The sequence below is a fragment of the Rosa chinensis genome, chromosome 5 (assembly GCF_002994745.2).
Source record: "Rosa chinensis cultivar Old Blush chromosome 5, RchiOBHm-V2, whole genome shotgun sequence".
Taxonomy (NCBI): Eukaryota; Viridiplantae; Streptophyta; class Magnoliopsida; order Rosales; family Rosaceae; genus Rosa; species Rosa chinensis.
The window spans coordinates 58,287,522-58,302,697 of NC_037092.1; the positions used below are offsets into that span (position 1 = coordinate 58,287,522).

A 15,176-nucleotide genomic window follows, 5' to 3' on the forward strand; every position below is an offset into this window, starting at 1 on the left:
TTTCAATTTCTTTGTATGTTAGTAAATGTATGAAAACTCATACACCGAAATCATTTCTTTGTTTTCCATTTCTATTCCAGATAAGTAAACGTATCACTATAATAGTAAACTGACACTAATGTGAAATTTAAGACAGCAAATTAACAGTTATACCGAAAATAAATAACAATACTAGAGTATTGTTTTGGAAAGCCCAAGAGAAGAATCTTTTATATAAATGAAGCCCAAGCCCATGGGCAAGGAAAACCCTAGAGCCTACCCTGGCGGCAATTCCATTATATAAGGCCCTTTAAACCTTCATTCATTCGCCTCTTACTCTTTGCTTCCGCGCTCCCTCTCTAAACCCAAGTCAAAAACCCTAGCCTTCCTTTCTCTCTCTCTCTCACTCGTCTTCAATGGAGTTCTGGGGTAAGCCTCTCTCTTTACCTCCCTCTTCTTGTTCTTCGTATATCGTTTCTCTCGTGGATTTATACGCACATCTCATTTGTTGCGAATACCGATAGTTTCATTTCTGAGATTTTGAGGTTTGTGACGTTTTGGAATACTGAGAGTTTGTTTAGATATGTGGGGGGTTAAACCCTTTTTGTATTGTGTCTGTATGCTGTTGTGCTGTTCTCGCTTGCTGTTGTTTTAGATTGGGTTATTCTATGCGCTTTTTTATATTATGGCTCTGCATTATGTTGGGATATTTTGGGTGTGCTCTTATTGAAGTTGATGGTTTAAGGTTAGAGTTTAGGGCCTTTGCCCTGTTCATGAATCGGGTTGTCCTTATGAAATGTTTTGCAGACTGGGTAATGCAATTTTGATGTTTGCTGTCAGTTTATGTTGTCGGTTTGTGTGAGTAGTATGCAATTTTTGAGTGCTTTCAGTTTTTCTGTGATAAAACAAGTTTGGGCATATGCTTTAGGGTTCCTGACTTGGTGGTTCTTCAAAGTTCCTCCATATATGCTATATTTTCAATTCTTTGGAATTTGACAAATGATGTGAACTACTGTTGATTCTCCAACGGACAATTTCTATCATTTTGGGCTGTCTGGAATCAGTGATTTTATTTTAACTGACCATCTGTTTGCAACTTTTTTATTTTAATTTTTTTTTGAAGTATCATTTTACCATTTTGCTGTATTCCTGTGAGGTCTGTTTATAGTTGTCTTTCCTTAACTCCAGGTGTTGAAGTGAAGGCTGGAGAGCCCCTGAGTGTGGTGCCAGACCAAGGCAATGTGGTGCATTTGTCACAGGTTTGTTTTATTGTCTTCATTGTGCTTTTAAATTTTGAGTCTACATTGAATGCTTTGTTGTCAAGGTGGTTATAAGTTGCTTGTTCTGTAGGCTTGTCTAGGCGAGTCAAAGAAGGCAGCTGACAGCGTTGTTATCTATGGAAAGACTGCAGAGAAGAAGCTTGTGTTGGGACATCTCATTCCTGGCCAAATCCCTCAGTTGTCATTTGATTTGGTCTTTGATGACGAGTTTGAGCTATCCCACAACTGGAAAAGTGGTAGTGTCCATTTTGCTGGTTATCAATCCGTAATGGGAGATGAATATCCTTCCACTATATTTCTGTACTTTTCAGTAATTGATGGGTCTTTTTATTAATTTATTTGACTATGTTGAATAAAACTGGATTCTTTTGAAAATATGGTTTAGGCTTAGGCCTTCATCATTTGCAGCCATAAGGTCCATATGGCAAGTTTGAGTTTGTTATACTTCAATGTTATTTCAAGTTATAGTTTTGGACTTGAGCATCAACAAAGAATGTGTCTTCTGAATTTAAGTTTTGTCATAATTTTTCTCATGGTTTTGTACATTTTACTTTTGATCAACGAGTTTTTTCTTTTCTTTTCATTTTTGAACATATTACCTGACTCACTACATTCTATTGTTAGTATTTCTTTGGTATTCATGTTGGTTAAAATATATTTGATGACTGCTTCTTTGATTTTGAAATGCCTTTGAAATTTTCACATATTTCCCATAGCATGAAAGGAAGTATGGAATATTGCTGCATTTGGAATATTATGCTGTTCTGTATTAACCATTGGTTTCCTTGACCGAATGCTGTCCTTGCTGCCACGGAATCGGATGATGGTGAGTAAAACTAATGTGTTTTGATTGCTTCTATTTGTTTCTTGAATGTATTATTTATTATTCTTTCTCCTTGTTGTAGAGTTTGAATCAGAGTCATCAGAAGAGGAACTCCCAATGATTGCTGCAGAGAATGGTAAATGCTGCATTTTATACCAAAAGTTTAAGCAAGATGGTGTTTTGCATTTTTGTATCAACATTTAATTTATATGTTACTTATTGTAATATTGTTCAGGAAAAGTTGAAAATGCAAAACCAGCTATAGCCAAGAGCAATGCTGTCAAACCTGAATCTTCTGGAAAGCAAAAGGTTAAGATTGAAGAACCAATCAAAGTTGAGGCTGATGAAGATGATTCCGCTTCTGACATGGATGACTCAGATGACTTATTGGATGAAGATGACTCATCAGTATGTCTAAAAAAAAAAAGTTATTTCAACCTTTTACTGCTGCATTGAATCCTTGTTTACTTATTGCTGTGTTTAGAATTTCATTATCATATCTTTTTATATGTAAATGCTTGGTTGCTTGTTTTTAAATGTCCTAAAGATTGTCATTTGTCATTTGCTTTACTTCTGTAGGAGGATGATGATGATGAAAGTGAGGATGATTCTGATGAGGAAGATGAAGAGACACCTACTCCTAAGAAGGTATTTGTTTTCTTGAAATGGTCTTATTGAGTTCTCTTCTCTGGATTTATATGATGGTTTGGTACATTCTCTTTGTGTGGTTTTACCATTTGTATATTGATTTTGTTATTTTTTTGTCTTCATACTTGAAGCCTGAATCTAAAAAAAGAGCCCAGGTCTCTGGATCAGTCAAAACTCCAGTTTCTGCTAAGAAGGCGAAGATAGTCGCCAGTACTCCTCAGAAGACTGGTACTCTCTCTCTCTCTCTCTCTCTTGTTAGTTTTATGAATTGAGAAATAGTTTAATTTAGAAGCGTCACTTTTGTTGTTACACGTTGTCTGATGTAATGTAATAGTTCGGTTTATTGTGCTTGGTTTTGTTCCCTTCTGTTGATGCCAAACTGTCTTTTATAGACTTCGTCTGATCAGTTCTATTATTTATTTCATATAGATGGTAAGAAGGGTGGCCACACAGATACTCCACACCCTGCAAAGAAGGGAAAGACTCCTGCTACCGATAAATCCAAGACACAAACTCCAAAGTCTGCTGGTGGCAATTTCTCCTGCGGTTCCTGCAGCAAGTCATTTGGTTCAGATGGTGCTCTTCAGTCTCACAACAAGGCTAAGCATAGTGCTGGAAAGTAGAATGGAAATGTGGCTGAAGCGCAGCTTGTTTTTGATATATAGTAATTTTGGAATCGAGAGTACAGGTTGAAGGGTTTTGACATATTGCCCTCGGGATTTATTTATCGCCTTGTTTTGTTCGACATTTAACTGGATGGTTTAGTGTGCTACTTTGGATTGTTTCTCTTAATTATTAATTAGGCGTTATATTTAAATCCCTATTTCTTTTTATCATTATTCTACTTTTAATTGGTATTTTAAGTCAACTTGGGTGTCTAGTTTGACTCCACTTTGGCCTCTTTGCAAAGATTACATGCTTATTTTCTGTGTTCGTTTTGAAATTGTTGTCATGGTTTAGTGATCTGATGGACTCGTGCCGTGCATCGGTTTGAGGTGATCAAACCCGTAGAAGTAAACCAAGTGGACAACGTTGATACTAGAATGAAACATAATGTTTTGTATGTCACCGTGGAATAGTTGGAGCTAAGAATATGGCGATGGTGGACCTTTGATACTCGATCATGGTAACCTTCTAGTAGTAGAGATCTGTTTTAAAGAAATTAACAATGCCATCTGAGCCCTGCGTTACTGAAACTTTGGACGACAAATCAATTTTACTATGTTTGCATTTGCATTTTCCTTCAGCCAACAGCTAATGAGTTTATAAATGACCAATTGGCCCACAGACAGATTCATTCGCAGAGAGCAAAGCATACCTCAATGTGAAACCCCAATACAACTTGAAGATGTCAAATGTTAAACTAGAATACACATCATAAAGACAATCACAATAATTTGACGCAAAATGGAAAACAAAATTGAATTGATAACTAGAGTACCTAATGAAGTACATCACCTAGTTTTCGATCATACCCCAGTGTTGTGAAGTACCTTACACTGTTTGGCGAAAGCGCGTTGCTGTATAGATGGAACAGAACAATTTTGTTTCAAATCCAATTGATTATATTATTAGCTCAAACGATCGCAATCAAATCAAATTTATCTACCCTAAACATGTTTAGAAGACGGGGATGAAACCATCAATTTGGGCAATCTTTGAGGCAAGGGATTAAAGTTGCTTTTTGCCAATCATTTCATGGAGGTCAACTCGGTACATGTGGTTATAAGCGCGACTCCTTCACAAGATTCTTCTGATTCATGTGGCAGCTCAACGTGACTTTGGACATTCAAGAACGAGAAAGTCGCTAATAAGAAGCTACTAATGGGTTTTGCTTGTAGAGAAATTCTTATGCGTGCTACGTGGGTCCTATGTAAAAATCTGTCTTGGTTGTAAGCCTATTTTAATTCCCCAAAAGACATGGGAAAGTTTCTACAGAGAGGGTCCTCTTTCTCTCTAGAAATTTTCTCAAATCAACCATCATTTTGAGAGTCTCACCATCACCTCCGTTTCCACCACCACCACTACTTTTACGTCCATCTCCACTCCATCCACCTAGCCCTTTTCTTGACTAGATCTGCGCTTTTCCTTCATTTTTCTCCTCTTTCTCTTCCCTCTATTTCCTTCAAGTTCTCCATCTACCCATCACTTGCTGTTGCCATCATGGCTCTCACTCTCACCAACCCCATCACCTCTTCACTCCATCATCACAACCCAAATCCTATCTCACATCAGTTTTTCATCAAATTTTTAGCGCATATTTTCCTCCTTTGTTATTGTTCTTGTTTGACAGGTTTGTGTTAACTTAATGAGCAAACCAAGATTGTTTCACAAAATGCATAAACACAACCAAATGATCAATACAATATGAGCTAGAATACAACAAGAGGAGATGCATCACCTGCTTCATGCACAACAACCATTCCTTCAAAAGCAGTAGCAGCAACACAGCTATTCAACACAAATAATCCGAGCTCCAAAACTTCAAGCAACCACACTCAAGAAATCTTTTACTCAACTATGTGTTTAACTCCTCTCTATGGGGCAGGACTGAATGTTTTGTTAGGGACTTCAAGCACCTATACATACAAGCTAGATAGGTCTTCCCCTAAAAGAATCCTTGATTCTAGCCAATGAGTTATTTGACAGATGCTATAATTTATCATATCAACTAATTAAATATTTATCTTTATCAAAATGGATTCCTAACCATATGAGTGACATACCAAAGCTCATTAGGTGTCTAGGTAGATAATTCATATATTTCCTATTTATTGTAATAAGCTTAATCAATTTGTTATTTATTTAATGTAGATAATATTAGGTCCAAATAATATTTTACAATTTCCCCCTTGGACCAATATTGTCTACAGAACAACTGAACCAAAACTCATTCCAGAAAATAGCCAAAGTGTGCACTGAAATATATGGTTTCTCAAGATCCATTCAGTTCTGTCAAGAATGCAGCAGCTAAAATAGAATTTGGAAATAAACATGCTTATGTAAACATATTTGTTCCAAATCACCAATAATAACTTCTGCATCTCACATGAACTACAAAACTGATATGATGAAATCAAGTGGTAAAGTATGTCATTCTGCAGTAAACACTTGATTATAGTCCAACTAAAAATTTTGAATATCAAAATCATATTGCAAACATTATTTACTTAAGCACCAGTGGATTGCATGTTTGCCTCTTACTGAATATATGCATATTTCCATCCACCTGATAATCAACAAAACTAAAATAGCAGCAATCAAATATTTTCAAAATAAGATCAAGCTGTGAAACAATATATCTGGAAATACCTCAAGCTTTATTCATTTGACCAAAATATGAATACATATTGTTTCTGACATGAACTGCAAACTGAAATAAAATTGAAACTTTCAAACTAAGAAACTGAAAACATAATCTTTATGACTTTTGCTCTTCCTGAACTCAGGAATCTAAACTAGAGAGAATTCCCATGTCTTCAACATGCTTCTTGAAAACTGAAACTGGTAATGCCTTGGTAAAAGGGTCTGCAAGCTGTGCATCTGTGCTGATGGCAGTTATTTCAATCTCTCCATCTTTTACCCTCTTTCTCACACTGTAGAACTTCAAGTCTATATGTTTTGAATTATTGGACCTTTTGCTATTCTTACTGAAGAACACAGCACCTTCATTATCACAATAAACTTTCAGCTTTCCATTAACAAGATTACTTAAAATCTTTGTTTCCAAAAGAAAGTTTCTGATCTATAGGCCTTCACATACACCTTCATATATGGCTATAATTTTTGCTTGCATGGTGGATGTGGCTATCAATGATGGTTTCATTGTTTTCCAAGCCACTGCACCACCTGCCAACATATACACATAGCCACAAGTAGACTTCATTGATGCAGGATAATTGCCTGCAAAATCTGAGTCTGTGAAGCCTACAAGTTCAAGTTTCTTGACACGCTTATACACAAGCATGTGACTCTTAGTCCTCTGTAGGTATCTCAATACCTTTTTTCCAGCAGTCCAATGCTTGTGTCCAGGATCAGATTGAAATCTAGACAACATGCCAACTGCAAAGGATAAATCTGGCCTAGTGCACACTTGTGCATACATGAGACTGCCAACTAATGTAGCATATGGTACAGACTCCATTTCCCTTTTCTCAACACTTGTTTTAGGGCATTGATCCTTATTTAATTTATCTCCCTTAGATATTGGAACCTCCCCATGAGCACAAGTAGCTGTAGATACCTCTACTAGCAAGCTACTTTGCTACATCACCAAGCATAAGTAACACCCTCTTTGGGACACCCACAAGCCATGGTGAGGCCCAACCAAGACATGCATCCCGTAGCCCTATGTTGAAGCTATGCTACGGTATCTGGAAGTGGCAAATACGTCGCTGGGAAGCCACCTTCCCAGCCTTGCAAAGTTGTCTTCACAAACATGCTTTCTAGACTAGAATAGTGTTTTCTCCATCCCACATCTAAGAAAATGTAAAGGAGATGGCTTCCTTCACCTATAAAAGGAAGTCTCCTCCCACTTACTCAGCACTCCATTACACACTTTGTAATCCCAAACACACATACTACAACATTCAAGTGGACGTAGTCTCCCGCTAAGGCGGAGACGAACCACTATACTTCTCGTGTGTGTGTGTGTGTCTCTCTCTCTCTCTCTCTCTTTAAAGCTAACTAGAGACCCCTTCAGATCTCTAACGTTAACATTGGCGCCGTCTGTGGGAAGCCGATACAATGGCTTCGTCACTTACCACGCGTTAAGTCAACTTAACGAGCTCAAAATTCTCTCTTTGAGTCATCAACTTTGGTCCCCTCACTGAGCACCCAACTTTAAATCATCATTCAATTTTATTGGATTGTCATCAGCTCCTAGTGCAAGCATTGATGTAACTTGGCAGCAACTTGTGCCTAAGTTTGATCAAATATCATTCCAAACTTAGCGGCAACTCACTCAGCGGTAAGCCCATTCATATCCTTGACAAATTTTTTGCCCAACTTTGCTCAAAATCTAGTCAGCGGCAACTGTGTGCCCAAAATTTTTGTAAAAGTTGTCAACGATACATGCTACATGTTCATACCCATACCAATAACATCCCGCCCCTAGCAGTAAAAAAAAAAAAAAAAAAAAAGGGAAAACAGAGGATGCTAATTCTCCGCTGGCCACCCACGTCACACCAAGCTCCTTCAGCGGCAAAGGTCTAGTCAGCGGCAAGGCAGGTTTCTGAACTTCAGTCGGCGGTAGCGGCGGAGCTCCATCAGCGACAACTCTCTTCCGCTAAGCTCCAACAGCGACACTTTCTTCCGCTAGTCCCCGTCAGCGGAAACTCTGCAGCTAAGCGCTCCACAACGAGGGGCACCGCCAACCGCTAGTTCCGCCCAACCCAGCACACCAGCCGTAGCAACTGCCACTCAGCGGCTCCGCCGTACATCCTCCGCTAGCCAAGGCTCCGTTCGTCTGGTCAACCTCCGCCGTTGACTAGGTTCCGCTGCACCACTAATCTGATCGTGCTCCGCACCGCCGGACTGTACACCGCTGACCCCAAGCTCCTCGGTCCAACTCTCTGCTGAGCATCAAGTCCTCAGCTAGCTACAACACCGCTAGGAGACACCGGCTGCAAAACCTCCGCCAGTCGCAAAACTGACGGCCAAAACTGCTCCAACGTCGAGCACCTCTGCTCCATTCAGTTCCAAGTCTCCACCAATCTTCGCCGAGCAACATTTCCGCTGGCCAAAGCTCTTCTCTAGCTGATAGGGCACCATCGCCCAACTTTCTCCGCTGAACTCCAAGCTCCCCGCTGAGTTCCAAAACCACCATCAACAATCTCGACGTAGTCCGTCAAGCATCGCAGCAGCTACGCTTAACCGCCAGCGAAAACCACCACTGGCCAAATGCTCCGCTCCGCCAGCCTCACTACTGCTGAGCTATCACCGCTGGGCAGGCTCCGCGGGGCATCACCGATAAGACATTCCTATTTCCTTCGGTCCAGCTGCAAAGCTTCTTCAAAAATCTCCCTTGATCAGCGTCAAATCCGATGCCTTCGATCGTCCATCAACCCTATCAACCCATGGTCCTCATGATGCAGCGTCTGCATATAACCGGACTCTCGGAGATTGTTTGCACTCACCATATACTCTGGGCACCCATGTATTTCATCTTCATGGTCAACTTGTTTCCTTCAAAGAATTCAACGAGTTGCTCTAAGCACGCGACGGTAGTTCAAAGCTTTTCAGCTAAACTGCCAAACAAGATAAGTTTTCTTCCAGCAAGCATCAATCAAAGCATGTTCATGCCTATTATAATTATGCAGAGTGTGTTGACAGAGCTACATGTCATGTTATCCTTATTGCATATCTGCTATGCTCACAATATTGCGCCACATATCAAAGACGCGATACACTTGCCGTCTTTCACATACAATTGTCAATGCCACGTCTATTTTCTCACTTATATTGCTGCTACACATATCCTAGACCAACCATGTCGTCCAACAAAACGAACAGGAACCTTCAAATTCATTTGTCTTCACTGGAAAGGAAACTTATATTTAGTTGCTGGTATGTTAAACTCATTTTTTACACAAGGATACGTGTTGCCAATATATGATAGTAATTGTTGGCCGTGTTTAAATTACCATGGCAACTTATATCATGCACAATGCTTGTCAAACATATATATCATCTATGTCCTTACAGCCCTCGCATAAACATATATGTATAGTAGCAAGATGCATGTACAATATGGTACATGATAACGTGAACCACTTGCCATATGGTGGTCCATATCTCATTGATTCACTTGTATCAATTATATGCCTAGCCCATATAGGCATATAGGCATTGAATATACATTTGCCATGTTAGTGTACAGGTCAATTAAACATTCAATTAATCGCAAGTGCATTTATCCCAAGTGCATGACCAATAATATCTGCTTCCACCGCCAAAGTCCCACTGGGCCTCATATAAATCATCAATTACAATGGCTGCATATATACATAGTTTCATACCTATCAAAAACGGTACAAGCCAGTGGACATAATACTTCATTGTCAAATGAAAACTCAAGTTAGTCATGCACATAATCAATATGTCCGTATTGCTTACACTCCTGTGTGTATATGCATGTTATATGGCAAGTCGCTATTACACTACGGAACGTTACTTTATGGATAAATGGTTAATTAAAGTTGCATTATAGAATTAATGCATTATCATTGTTCTCCGACTAATGCACTTACCAAGCATTTAATTCTTTTACAAATTTATATGCTAATCATCTATCTTATGTTAAGGAGGCATGCTTACCGGACACCTCTTAAGTTAGCGAAATCATCATCTTTCGACTAAGGTGGTTCGCCAGAGCGATGGAGTATCATGCTTGGCCAACTCCAACTCACTCCAAATCGGCATAAGATAAGTCACTACATCTTATCTTTTACGCTCTTGCAATTAGAGCCTTTGCCATGTCTATACATGTCTCTATAACTCTTAACCACGCCTACAATATTTTGTACACTTGGCAACGCCTTCTAGGCCTTACATGCTAGATATGCCATGCCTCACATATCAATCTCAATAATCTCTAAGGCTTACAACAAATACAAAAATGTTATTAGCAACTTTACTACAAGTACATGCTATATACATATGCCATGCTACTATTTAATTGCAACTCAATTAAATAAATATGTGACACTCGTCTAGAAGCTTGTGACACTTACGACTTACTAAAACATGCTTGGATAAACGACTTGCTCGGGTTACGATTTGCTTGGGTATCGAGCATGGCCACGACTTGCGCTTGGGCCACGCCCCGCATGCTCGCACACCGCCTACACGCTCAACTACACCCAACTTGCTCGATCATGTCCAACATGCTTTACTTAAGCCCCAAGTTCACAAACGCTTCATACTATGTCACCGGGACTACTCCCATAATTTTATTTGGACACCCATTACACTTGTCACTATCTATTGTGCATGTTATATGGCCATAAGATCCACATATACAAATACTAATATTTTACATGTTCATACACATTAATGGAATATTGAATTCTTCTACCATTTGTTGTTTGCTACAAATCGAATTCTTTTCGCATTCCATTAATACGAACGGTAACCAATGCAACGGGCATTCTACATATGTGTGTTTTTGTCTTTGTTATGCAGGTTTACGAGTCCCTTCTTGCTTACGGAGTTCGGGGACTTGTAAGGGCTCCGTGCCGCCCGGTTACTTATGCTTGATGACTACATGATTATAACTCCTCAACCAAGAAGCTCCTCTGACTCGGGGACTTCGGGGACTTGTAGATACCTCTACTAGCAAGCTACTTTGCTACATCACCAAACATAAGTAACACCCTCTTTGGGACACCCACAAGCCATAGTGAGGCCCAACCAAGACATGCATCCCGTAGCCCTATGTTCAAGCTACACTACGGTATCCGGAAGTGGCAAATATGTCGCCGGGAAGCCACCTTCCCAGCCTTGCAAAGTTGCCTTCACAAACATGCTTTCTAGACTAGAATAGTGATTTCTACATCCCACATCTAAGAAAATGTAAAGGAGATGGCTTCCTTCACCTATAAAATGAACTCTCCTCCCACTTACTCAACACTCCATTACACACTTTGTAATCCCAAACACACATACTACAACATTCAAGTGGATGTAGTCTCCTGCTAAGGCGGAGACGAATCACTATACTTCTTGTCTCTCTCTCTCTCTCTCTCTCTCTCTCTCTCTCTCTCTCTCTCTCTCTCTCTCTCTCTCTTTAAAGCTAACTAGAGACCCCTTCGGATCCCTAACGTTAACAGTAGCCATATCAAATCTCTAAAGTATTTTTGAAATGTAGGCTTGTTGAGATAATCCCAATAAACCTTGTGCTCTGTCTCTCTTTATCTCGATTCCTAATACATAAGAAGCCTCTCCCAGATCCTTCATATCAAAATTTTTCGACAGAAATATTTTGGTATCTTCCAGTAACTTAATGTTACTGCTAGCAAGGAGAATGTCATCTACATATAGGATAAAAAAAACAAACTGGTTTCCAACAACTTTAAGATAAACACATTCATCTACTAGATTTTCTGTAAAACCAAAAGATGCAACCACAGAATCAAATTTTCTATACCATTGTCTAGATGCTTGTTTAAGTCCATATATAGATTTCTTAAGCTTACAGACTAAGTTTTCTTTTCCAGTTTCAATATAGTCTTCTGGTTGTGACATGTATATCACTTCCTCCAGTTCACCATTTAAGAAGGTTGTTTTTACATCCATTTGATGTAACTCCATATAATAGTGAGCTACAAGAGCCATTATGATTCTAAAAGAGTCCTTAGTTGAAACTGGTGAAAATGTTTCTGTAAAATCTATACTCTCCTTTTGTGTGAACCCTTTAGCTACAAGTCTTGCTTTGTGTCTCTCAATGTTTCCCTTGGCATCTTTCTTAGTTTTGAACACCCACTTGCTGCCTATAGGTTGTGATTTGGATCTGGCTTCACAAGCTCCCACAGTTCATTATTATACATGGATTCAAGCTCTGCATCCATGACTTTCTTCCATTGTTTTGACTCATTACTTTCTGCAGCTTGCTTAAAATTTATAGGGTCATTATCATCTGCTAAAGTGCTCTCAACTTCTTGCAGATAAACCTCAGAAATATCATTTTGACCACCAAAAGTTGGCTTTCTAGTTCTTTGTGATCTTCTAGGTTCAACTGCATTTTGTTGAGGTTCAGGAACATTTTGATCTGGTATAGGTTCAGTCACTTCAACATTTTGGTTTTCAATTTCTAAGTCACCACCTACTGCATTGTGAACTTCACTTTCAGTTTCTGCATTATTTTTAAGGTTTGGCATTTCTATTTCTGTATCCTCACTTTTTGCAATTTCCTCAAAATCGTCAGTTAAATCTTCAAATTTAGTATTGCAAATACGAGACCCCCAAAAATTTAACCAGATGAGTTTCAAAAATTCTAGGTGAGTAGTGAGGTGCATAGAGTTTATAACCTTTAGATTTTTCACAATAGCCTATAAAATGGCAAGTTATATATTTAGAGTCAAGTTTTCCTAAATTGGGATTGTAAATTCTTGCCTCATCTTTACAACCCCATACATGGCAATGATGCAGACTAGGTTGCCTACCACACCAAGACTCAAATGGTGTTTTATCCACAGACTTGCTTGGGGACTTATTGCAAAGATAGTTTGCAGTTCTTAAAGCTTCTCCCCAAAACATTTTTGGCAACCCAGAAGTACACATCATACTTCTTACCATATTCAATAGAGTTCTATTCTCTCTCTGCAATACCATTCTGTTGGGGATTGTATGGTGTTGTATATTGAGCTTTTATACCTACATCCTGCAGATATAAAGCAAATGGACCCTTTTGTTGTCCTTGCTCAGTATATTTACTATAAAATTCACTCCCCCCTATCAGACCTCACAGTCTTAATTTTCATTTCTAGTTGATGTTCAACTTCAGTTTTGAAAATGGACTAAATACTGTTTAGTCCTTGAGCTTTTGACCATAAAACACTTCAGTCCTGAACCTTCTAATTTCACACGTTTAGTCCCTGTACTTCAAAATTTCAGACCAATAGGTCCTTGCCGTCTAAAAGTGGCGGCGAAATGTCTATTATGCCCTCAGTTTTTTTAAAAAAATAAATTTATTCCTTTCTTTTATTTATTTATTCTTTTATTTTATTTTATTATTATTATTTTTTCAAACAGAAAGAAAGAAAGGGAAAAAAAAACAGAAAAAAATAAACAGAAAGAAAGAAAGGGAAAAAAAATTCATTTTCCAAAAAAAAAAAAAAAAAAAATTTAAAAAAAATTGAGGGCATAATAGACATTTCGCCGCCACTTTTAGACGGCAAGGATCTATTGGTCTGAAATTTTGAAGTACAGGGACTAAACGTGTGAAATTAGAAGGTCAAGGACTGAAGTGTTTTATGGTTAAAAGCATAAGGTCCTTTTAACACCTGTGATTGTGTTGTTACTTAATGTGTTATTTCTGTCTACAACAAGTGAGATTACTTGTTGAGGTATTGAACAATTCAATTTCATATAATTATCCAAAATAACACCAGAACCATAAAACAAGGAACCTTTAGAAAATTTTATTCCATCCAAATCAATGTAAAAACAGCAACCAGTCTTAACCAAAAGAGACATAGAAAGCAAATTCCTCTTAATCGAGGGAATGTAATAAACATCATCCAAAACTAAAAAATTTCCAAAACCTAGATCTAGTCTTAAGGTTCCTATAGCCTTGATTGCAACCCTCATGCCATTTCCCACACAGACATTGGTTTCCTCACTTCTTGGTGCCCTCTTCTTTGTGAATCCATGTAAAGAATTTGTAATATGCAAGGGTGAGCCAGAATCTAACCAATAAGTGTGAGGTTCAATATTGACAAAATTAATTTCTAAAGAAAAAGTTTCTATAGTACTTAAGAAATTCTTACCCTTCTTCACCAACCAAGCCTTAAAACCTGAGCAATCCTTCTTCATATGTCCTACTTTCTTACAAAAGTAGCACTTGAACTTAAAAGCTTTGGTGGTGTTAGGTGCTGCAGTGTTTCCAGATGGCTTAGTGATGGTTTTGGTGACCTTAAGCTTGTTCTTCTTTTTCTTTGGCTTTTCCACCAGGTTCATAGAGGTTGCAGACTCTCTCTCTTTCTTAATTCTATCTTCTTCATCAGCACAGATAGATATGAGCTCATCTATGGTCCAGGTACCCATTAGAGCATTGTAGCTAGTTCTAAGCCCACTGAAGGTATTTGGCAAAGAATGCAGTGCAACGTGCACCACTTGGCTATCATTCACTCCCATCAGTAACTCCCTGAGCCTAGCATTAATGTGGATCAGCTTCATTATGTGCTCTCTAACTTCCCCAAATCCTTCATACTTCAGCTCATGGAAAGCCTTAGACAATCTTGCAGCCTCTGCTTTCTCACTCTCTTTAAATTTTCTCTCAATGACCTCCATATAGTCAGTAGCCAAGTCAGGTTCTTCTACACTACCTCTTACAGTGTCAGACATAGTGTTCCTACTGGTGTTCTTGGCCATTCTATTTGACCTGTGTCAGGCTTTAAATGCCTTAACCTCCTCAGCTGAACTATCTTTAGTTAATGCCTCAGGTTCATCCTCATGAAAGACTAGGTCTATATTCTCATGCATCATCATATAACGCTCTACCGAATCTCTCCAGACTCTAAAGTTTGTTCCAGTGAGCATTAAAACATTGTTGAGGTTCATGAAAATACTTCCTAATGAGCAAAGTCAAAAAGAAAAATTCTGTAAGTTTCAGTTTCAAAACTCAAAAAATACAAAGTTTCAATTTAGCAATATCTCAACAGATTTATATGTTAGTTCCAAAAGCAGTTCAAAAAACACAGAAAACACCAAAACAAAATATCAAC

At 38.5% G+C, this 15,176-nt stretch overlaps 1 protein-coding gene across 1 annotated transcript; it reads left to right on the forward strand.

The window, feature by feature from the left end:
* Positions 1-274: 274 nt before the first annotated feature.
* LOC112167192 (histone deacetylase HDT1) lies at positions 275-3,596 on the forward strand. Its single transcript, XM_024304173.2, has 9 exons — positions 275-408; positions 1,168-1,238; positions 1,330-1,538; positions 2,072-2,085; positions 2,165-2,218; positions 2,318-2,490; positions 2,662-2,730; positions 2,862-2,958; positions 3,160-3,596. Exons 1-9 carry the CDS (start codon positions 396-398, stop codon positions 3,351-3,353), a joined length of 894 nt encoding a protein of 297 aa, XP_024159941.1. The 5' UTR covers positions 275-395; the 3' UTR covers positions 3,354-3,596.
* The last annotated feature ends 11,580 nt before the right edge of the window (positions 3,597-15,176 follow it).